The sequence below is a fragment of the Solanum tuberosum genome, unplaced genomic scaffold, assembly GCF_000226075.1.
Source record: "Solanum tuberosum cultivar DM 1-3 516 R44 unplaced genomic scaffold, SolTub_3.0 scf00372, whole genome shotgun sequence".
Lineage (NCBI taxonomy): Eukaryota > Viridiplantae > Streptophyta > Magnoliopsida > Solanales > Solanaceae > Solanum > Solanum tuberosum.
In genome coordinates, this window is record NW_006239295.1 from 500,832 (window position 1) to 510,626 (window position 9,795).

At 31.6% G+C, this 9,795-nt stretch overlaps 1 protein-coding gene across 1 annotated transcript; it reads right to left on the reverse strand.

Annotated features, from left to right (window-relative positions):
- Positions 1-1,611: 1,611 nt before the first annotated feature.
- LOC107063524 (homeobox-leucine zipper protein HDG11-like) lies at positions 1,612-9,325 on the reverse strand. Its single transcript, XM_015315485.1, has 9 exons — positions 8,840-9,325; positions 8,140-8,232; positions 7,831-8,040; positions 6,890-7,073; positions 5,852-6,120; positions 5,133-5,222; positions 4,190-4,489; positions 2,082-2,151; positions 1,612-1,994 (listed from the first exon to the last, which is right to left on the reverse strand). Exons 1-9 carry the CDS (start codon positions 9,323-9,325, stop codon positions 1,612-1,614), a joined length of 2,085 nt encoding a protein of 694 aa, XP_015170971.1.
- Between the last annotated feature and the right edge of the window lie 470 nt (positions 9,326-9,795).

The following is a 9,795-nucleotide window of genomic DNA, read 5'->3' on the forward strand; positions in this document are numbered from 1 at the left end:
GGAGATTTAAGAATTGATCTGCACAGGCCTCCCAAATATCTAATGGTAGATAATGGTCAAGGAACTTCTTTTTGAACACTTTCCAAATAATTGAGGGTGCACATGTACCCCTAGATTGTTTCCATGCTTCGTACCACAAAATGGCCACCCCTTTTAATCTATATATTGCTAGCTCAACTAATTGTTTATGTGATATATGCATAACATCAAAAGTCCACTCGATTTGATCGATAAATTCTTGCGGGCCTTCATTAGGATCTAATCCGGTGAATGATCGAGGGTCCAAATTAAGAAAATCATGTATCTGCACACTAGTAACCTTGTCTTCACCTCTAGTACCTACACTTGGACCGTCTTTGCCCTTGGCCAGCAACTATGTGAGTCAATAATTAGACCGCATTCTTTAAATCTTGCTCTGTAGCATTAACATGGGTTCTCGAGGTTCTACTTCCCTCCATGATCTTCTGGAGATTGAGGCGTCAAGGAAATATGTGATATCAACTCATCGTGTGCATATAACTATGATAATTTTAAAGTTGTGACAAGTTCATATATCATGCAAAAATACTAACCAACACAAGTAGACCCAAAACTTATATACAAGACTTGGTTGTTGAGGCCACAAATTGTTAAGAGACAAGATGCAATTGAACTATATACATTAGTCTACAAAGCCTCTAAAAGATAGAAACCTTTAGTTTAGGGCATGACAAGGCCCCACCTTACCCTTAACTATCATACAGTAGCAAAATAGGTGCCAAAGACATGGTAAGCCCCGAATCAACCTGGAGCCTCACCAATAGCAGTTGAGTACATGTGCTCCTACTAAAGAGGTCTACTAGTTGGAGTACATGTGCCTGCAGCATGAAATGCAACGTCCCCTGCGAGGGCCTCAGTATGAAAAAATGTACTTAATATATAATATAATAGCATATGTAAAAGAAGGGATCATATTAAATCAAGTATAAATATATAAGTGCATAGATCATAAAAGAAGACCACATTTGTTTACTCTTATGGGATCATGCACGTTACATTCTTTTCTTTACTTTTCTGTACATCATAATCTTTGTAAGGCATGTGATACAAATGACTAGCTGATTAGTGGTAGAAGAGGATGACCCATGCTCGATATATTAACCCCTGGGATGTTGTCCTCATAACTAATGAAATCAGGATCGGCCCATGCTAGGCTTTCTCCCCTGAGCTACCACCCTTCTATACCAATTGAAATCGACCCATGCTAGGCATTTTCCCCTGGGCTGCCACTCATAAATATACATATTGTTTCACTTAGTTTCTTTAATCTTTAAGATTGTTGTTTTGGTGGTCATAATCATTTTTGAGATTTGGAACTATGGACTTGTAGTAGAAGACATGAGAATAATAACTTTAAGACAATGACATAAGGAGCTATGTAACATCAATGGAGTTCTTATGAGCTTAAATGATACAATTGACTTCAATTGACTAAGAGGAGAATTCACCAGACTTGTTATTGCAAACTCCATTCCTATACTAGCAAATACGAGGATAATAACACAATAGTGGAGTAATAAACATATAATGAAGTAATTCGACATACTAGAGAGATGGGGGAAATATTATTAGCTATGTTGGTTCTCTCGGGCCTTTAGGGCATCGGGTATCAGTCCGTCTTAATGGAAATTGAGGCGTGAGAGTAAAGCCAGCACTTGGATGATTGTAACCTTGTGGTTGTTCCTCTCCACGAGAAGACATCATGCCATTTGCAGCACCATGCACATTTGCCACCACTCTTTTTCCTTTGATGTTTGAGCTTTGTTGCCTAAAGTTCTGACCATCATTGTAGTTCCTTGACTTGTAATTGTGATTGTTGTTGCCTTGAGTATACCTACGTAACTTGTAAAACTTATCCCTAGTGTGTACTGTCCTCTTACAATAGTCATACACTATAGCATTTTTACTACTACTGTTGCCTGAATAGTAGTTTCCTCCTGAACTGTTACTGCTGCCTAAATAATAGTTTAATCCTGAACTGCTACTACCACCTGCTTAGTTATTTCCTTGATAGTTTGTTCTGGAAGTCCTTCCTAAATGACCTTTGTTGTCAAGAACATTTGCATTCAAAGAGATTGAATATATGGGTCTGAATTCTCTTTGTTTCTCTTCCTGAATCAACAAGGAGAAAATTTGTCCCATGGAAGAGAGTGGATTCATCATGAGAATTTTTCCTCTCACTACTGTGTATACTTCATTTAGTCCCATGAGAAACTGGATCAAACGTCTATCTTGTTCTGCCTTATGCATACCATTCTTGGCACCACACACACAACTACATTTATTTTTCACACTCAAAGTGTTCAATTTCTCCCACAACCTTTTCATCCTTGTATAGTAGACAGTGACATCCTACACTCCTTGTGTGAGGTCATTGATTATCTGGTATAATTTTTCCCCATTGGTTTGATTGTATCTATCTACTAATTCCTTCCAAAGTTCAACAAAATCATTCACATACTCCACACTGTCTGAGATCTCCTTAATCAATGAATTCAAAATCTTAGATGTTACCATGTCATCACACCTTTGCCATTGGCGCAATTGAGGTGAATTTGCATTTGGCTTCTCACAACTTCTAATCGATGAAGCCCAATTTGTTTTTCACCAATGGAGCTCGCATGAATCCTCTTCTCCAGGATCGATATCCCGCTCCATAAAATTGAACAGGAACAAGCATCATCCATGGGCTATCTGAGGGATGCACATATAGAGCAAAACTAGTATCATTTCTAGAGGTGTTAGTTCCCTTTGAAGTGGATGTGTTATCGTCGACAACCATGGACATACTCAATAAATTGATCGTGAATTATTTGACAAAAATAAATCTATGATCTAACCAAGATCTAGAGATGACCAGTATAGAAAAGGAAACTTGAGCTTTGATATAGAAAGCTCAAAAGTTCGTATTAGTCAAAATGGCGATTCAAGTAGCAATGTATTCAACAGAAGACGAAGAACAGATCGACTAACCTTACTCTAATACCATATAAAAGTTTACACAAATGGTGAGAACTCAATCATGGCTGATACCATGGAAGCCATAGCTGGGAGTTGAGAAAAAAAATTACACAGAAAAACTTTTGATATGGTAGAATGAAAACTCACTCCTTTCATTGATCACCCATAGAGTACTTATATACATGTGTGAATTTAACAACTAGCATGAAGAAAGAGAAAAAAATATCTAATTAACTAATCAGTTTACTAACCGACTATGACATCACTAACTAACTGAAAATTCCACCAACCAACTGAATGGCATAATTAGGCACACATTAATTATGATTGTTAATACAACCATATTCAGTTACAAAATCAGGTAAATTTATCTTTTTTTCTCTTTATTACTTTCATATTCTCAACTTTTTGAAGTACACAATTTCTTCCTTTATAAATTGGACATAAAATGTTAGTCCACTCGTCTTTTGTATTTTATCATCTTATAATTCTTATATAATTTTTAATTTATCGATTATTCTTTCTTATTCTTATTAATAGATTGCTTTGTTTAAACTTTTTCATTTTGTATGCATATGATGATATGTATATCTTATTGTTTTTAAGTTATCTGGAAATTGATATTACAAATGTTTTCTATACATGAGTTAGGCCTATATAAATTTTATACAGTAATAGAAGTCAAACGTGCAAGGTACGTTACCAAAATTTATATATATATATATAAAACTCCATTAGATTTGTCTTGCAAAATCAGAAGCGCTTGAAATTGTTACATGACAAAGGACAAACATAATTACCAGAAAAGGTGTTTTAGGAAATTCATGACCTAAAGACAAATATCTACCTTTTTAAAAATATTTTTCAAAATCACACAATTCTAAGCGCTTTGATACTTTGGCCAAAGAGACTAAAACTTATATAATCAAACAAATAAATAGTTTCAAAATTTTGTCTATCAATATAAAAAATAATAGCAATGACATATCTCACGATCTTGAAATTTTCATATGTCATAAAAAAGGGAATACATCAATCTTCAAACATATTAATTTGTCTAAGTTTTAAAATCTCCAATAAAATAAAATAACAACATCAAATTAAACCATCATAATATTTAATCAGAGTAACATAATGTTGCTTTGATTTTTAAAACTATAGAGCTCAAAAGGTTATGAATATAAGTCACTGCCTCCATTTGTTGGTGTTGAGAGATTAAATTATTATCGGCACAAATTAATTTTTGCAAAGCCACTGTCAAGATTGAACCATTTTGCACATTTCCATTATTGTTCCTATCTGAGCCGAGGCGACCATCATGACTTATCATGATACCTGAGGGCAAAATAGCAATTTCTTTTGCATCACTTCCATTGACAATTGAATTGTATGTTGATAAATCAATGGTTCCATAGATTAAAAAGGCTCCCATGTCATCGATGTTTGACTCTTGAAGAACTAACATGTTGTTCTCTATTGACATATAAGGCTGCATACATTACAACAATTTAAGGAAAAATAGTGTAAGCACTAAGAAGAACCAAGAATTTCTGAGGGACAATTTTTTACGCTAAACAACAAAAAATTCATCTCTAATTCCATCGAATAATGTATTTTCAAATAATGTTGTTAACTATAGCTAATTTGTTAAATATAAGCGATGAATTTCATAATCAATTCTTGTCCCTTTTATAGTCATATGTATTTATCAGAATTAGTTCACCTAAAAAATAAAAAGAAAGAAAATCAAGTGTAATTATTAATCCAGAAAATATGACAAATGAAGACTTTCTATAATAGGCTAAGTTATGATAATGTGAAGAAGATTTTCAAATTGCAAGTGTATAAATTAAACGCATCAAAAGATGGTCTTGTTTTCCTGTGTTTAATTTACTACAACTCAAAAGTGAAATTGGACCCCAAAAAATGTCTTTTAATTTAATAACCATAGATTAAAAAAATAAAGTGTGGGGGGAGGGGGGAGATACAAGTTAGAAATTTTGATATTTTTACATGTGAATACAAATCATAAGTACATTTATTTTATTCTTCAGATATAGTGAAATATCATTACCTAATAGTTAAAAAAGAAAATAGTAAATTATAAATAAATAAATAAATTTGACAAATACCTGAATGATTGTAATATTATTTTCTAGAGAAGTTCCTGTTTGTACTTTATCTTTCTCAATAACATTATTTTCACCGCACAAAACATCCCACTAATAAGAAAAAATGAAAACCAAAATCAGATGATAAACAAACTCATTACTTGATCCTGAAAAATTAGTTCGTAAGATGAGTATTGTAAGACCATATAATAAAATAAAATAAATCATGCACAATTAATGCTAACACTTGAACATGTAGATAACGAGTCCAATATTAAAATATCAATAGAATTGAGGACTTCATCTTAATGGTTTCAAAGATTTTTAACACTGAACTTATTCTAATTTTAAAAAATGAGTTCCGATTATCATATTTATTGAAATTTTTGCAAGTTTCACATTAAAATCAACACAGGGATTGAAGAAGTTAATCCATAAGGGTACTTTTAGGGGTCGTTTGGTTAGAAATTAAATAAGTTATAAAGGGATGGATATTACAAAAATATTTTCTATAGGACGTTTGGTTCATTGCATTAAAATTGTATATACGGCGCAAAGATGCATACCGACAGACCTATGGTTAACAACAACATTTCACTATAACATTTAACTTTATTTGGAACGTAACCGATATTAATATTATGTTATATTAACATGTTCTCTATAACAAAATTTGTATTGAACAACTAAAATAAATATCTGAACAAACCACGCTATTATAAAGAAGGTTTGATACATACCTGACATCTTGTATTGTCATCTTTGAGGAAATTAAAAATAGTTTCAAATGAAAGGGGAAGCCATAGAGAAGTAGCAGCACTGGCAATGAAGCCTTGTGGTTGGGTAATTTCTATATTTTTTCTTATAGAAACCCTATCTCCACTATTCAATTGTGATGAAGTTGGAAAATCTAATTTATCTGTCATGTTTAGGATTTCACAAAAACTCTTCACCATCCTTTGAGACAGATTCATCAAATTTTTCACCTCTTTTGGAATATCATAAACCACTGGAAAAAAAAATTAATATGGACTTATCAATTGGGCGTGCTTAGTGTGACAGAAGTCAATTTTTAGAGAATAATTTATTTTGAAAAAAAAGAGTATTTTGAAACATTTAATGAAGATTGATCCTTGATAATAATATTAGCAAGCCAGATAGTGTTTTGATGATATTTTCGAGTGTTAAAAGATGACAGTAATGTGCTAGTATTGTTAAAGTGTTGATATAACGTTAAAAAAATTAGATAATTATGAATAAAAATGACTTCTCCAAAATAAATGTGCAAAGACATCATTTTTCCCGTTTCTTTGGTAGAAAAATATTTTCTCTAGAAATGACTGATATTTTTAAAAAAAAAACCATTATACCAAAGATATCCTTAAAAAAACAAAACTTTAAGGACATGTTTCGAGTTAAAAATTGAGATAATTACAAGAAAAATATCTTTTACCCAAAATTAAAAGAGATGATCAATTTTCAAACCCTTTAGTTGGAAAAAATTTTCTCTAATCAAACATAAAAAAAAACTTATTTTTCTCTTAAAAAAAATTCTTTCACACCAATCACACTTTTGAAGAAAAAGAAAACTTTTAAAAAGAAGGCAATATTTCAAATAAACAAAGAAAAAGAGATGGATTTGAGCTCCATCAAGATTTTGTCTTTTTAATTCAAGCCGCTTTGAGGTGACAATTTTTTTTTACATAGATCCTTATCTTATCTTAATGTATTAAAATTTGAAATCATAAATATATAAAGAAGGAGATATAAAATCGAACCTCCTTTGAGATCATGCTTAGTAGGACATGTTGCACCCATTGCAAAATTATATCTCTCAGACATCCTTTGAAGTGTAACAATCCATCTTTCAGCTCCATATGTTTGATGACCACACAACATGTCTTTAAAGATACCATTAAAGTGTTTTTTTTCATCTACTTGAACATGTTCAATCCACGTAACCTACAAGAAAAAGAAATCACGAAAGCAAAATTAGTTGGATCATTGGAAATGTTTTTGATTGGAACATATGTTGAAAATTCATATATTTAATAGTGTATGTTATAAGGTGAAAATTGTTTAAGACAGTAAAAGTACAAAACTATTCATCTGCTTTTGCTTAGATTTAAATATCTAGGGCTTGAACAATATAATATGGGTCGGGGTTCAACATTGTTAAATTAAGAATACTCATAGGTCTGACGACTCTCATAGCATATGTTAAAAAGTATAGTTATTGAAAATAATGCAATAAATACAACTTATAATATTGTTCGCGGGAATGTGCAACGTTATTCATGTAACAAAAAGATCATTTTCTGTCCCAATAATGAGGACACTTTAATCAGTCCCTAAGACATGTCCAAAGATAAATATTTGAAGCGTGAACAACATAATATAAAGATTTAAAATTTGATAAATCGAGAATCAATATAGGTTTGATTATAATTATATCATATGAAGAAAAATAGACATCATGTTACAAGCATCGGTACATGTAAACTTTTACTTATGTAACATATCTTTTTGAAAATAGGCTACATGTAAATAGTGATATATCTTTCAATGGTTTGAGTTGTGAAAACAATCTCTCGTGGAAATGCAGGATAAAGTTGTGTGCCCCTATGGTATTGCCCTTCCCTGAACCCGGTATGGAAGGAGGTCAATACATTAAGCTACCTCTTTAAATAAAAAATATATAGAGAGAAATTATTCTTACCATACTTCCTCCATTGCCCATATCTTGGATTGCACAACCAGAAGGAAACTTCCAAGCATAAGAAGGTACATGAGTTTGAATCTCTTTGAATAAATCATATGAAACATCCAACATTATCCATGTTGTTTGATCAAGTTTTCTACAACAGCGTATGATGAAAAATTCTCTAGCTTCCACTGAAGGAGATAAAATATGCAATTGTTCATACATCTGTTTTCAAGAACCAAAAAACAATTAGATTATTTTAAGAAGCAATTTTAATATTTATTTGAATTTAGGGGGAAAAATTCAAAATAATTAATAATTTACCAATTGTATAGAGCCTTCAATATTCCCAGGATTAATAACATCAATATTCCTAGCTTTTCTAACTATAGTGGGGAACATGTTCATCCATTTAATCTGCATATACAAAATCAATCATTTTAAGTATATAATTAATGATTAAACAATAATAGTTACACCTCAAAATAATTTCAAGTAATTAGAGTTTCTATTCAAATGCTCATTGGTCATGTCTATCGCTCCATTTAAACTCTTCATAATCAAAATATTGCATGGGAGAAAATTAAAAAATAAAATGACCTATTAAAAAATAACTATAAATTTAAAGTCGTTGAAAAAAATTCAAAATTTTCAAAACTAGTCGACTTTGAATCCATGACGTAAGTGTGCTACATTTCAAAAAGTCGTAACACTAACTTGGATTCCTGACTTTGTCATGTTTGAAATCCATGACATTCGCATGGTGTCTTGCCACATCAAAAGCGACCAATTTTCAATAAATTCTTAAACATTGTCTACTTTTCAAAAATCTATCAAAAAAGTGGCTAGCACACACAATTTTAACTCAGCTAAATATATGAGACGGAGCTATATATATAACAAAGTAAACCTAAGACCCTATTACTAACATGTTCTAATTAAAGTGGTATGACCCTAAGCCCAAAGTATACAATATCACTCGTAAATTAAATTGTTATAGCATGAAACCGTTCAAAAAACTTACCGGGTCAAGAAAAATTGGGATCAACTCAATTGCAGTCATTGGCACAACTCCAAAATGCTTTGATGATTCAATTCGAGTAGTGGATGATTTATAAGGCCGATATGAATTTGGAAATTTTCTATCATAACTCTCACGATGTATACAACACCTCTCGTTACCTGATGATTTTACCCAGACTGGATCATTCACATCCAAAAGTACAAGCATTTCTTTCATAGCAGCATCAACAATATCAAAAATTGATTTTTCCCTATTATCGTGATGAATACCATAATTTTCTTGTGGTAATGAGGACATAATTGGGATGTTATTGTTATTTATTAATTGTGCTCGAACATTATTGTCTTCATTATAATTCTTTTCTTGATCAAAAGGAGGATTATATCCAATGGGAGATCCACATATAATTTGGCTCAACAAGCAATCATTAGAGGAATCTGGTAGAGATCCAAGAGTAGAACTCAATGGTGCCAAATTTGAATCCATCCCAAAAGATATTCCACGAGAACTTGAGATGATTCTTGATATTCTTAAGTGCTGCAAAATAAAAAAAATTGTTAAGTTACCTACTATAATCGGTAATTATTTATTACAAACATGTCTTTGACAATGCAAAAAGATACAGTAAATAATAGCTAACAATATAAGTATATAATTCTTTTAATTCAATTAATTTACTGTGAAATGAAGGTCGTCTCTCTTGTGTAGGGCAGGTGCGACTCATACAAAGAGGGAATTTAATGAGTGAAACAAGTAAATGGGAAAAGGTACAAGAAATAGGAGGAAGCAGTGACATGACGCCAAGCAAAAAGATAAAAAGCAAAGATGTTATCAAATGAAAGAGGAACAACAAAAATGTGGCTATTAATGTCCAAGGAAAACAACAAGGAAAGCTAAGGATAAAGATGCCCAAGGAGGAAAAAAAAAAAAGAATTAAAGTTACCAATAATATTGAT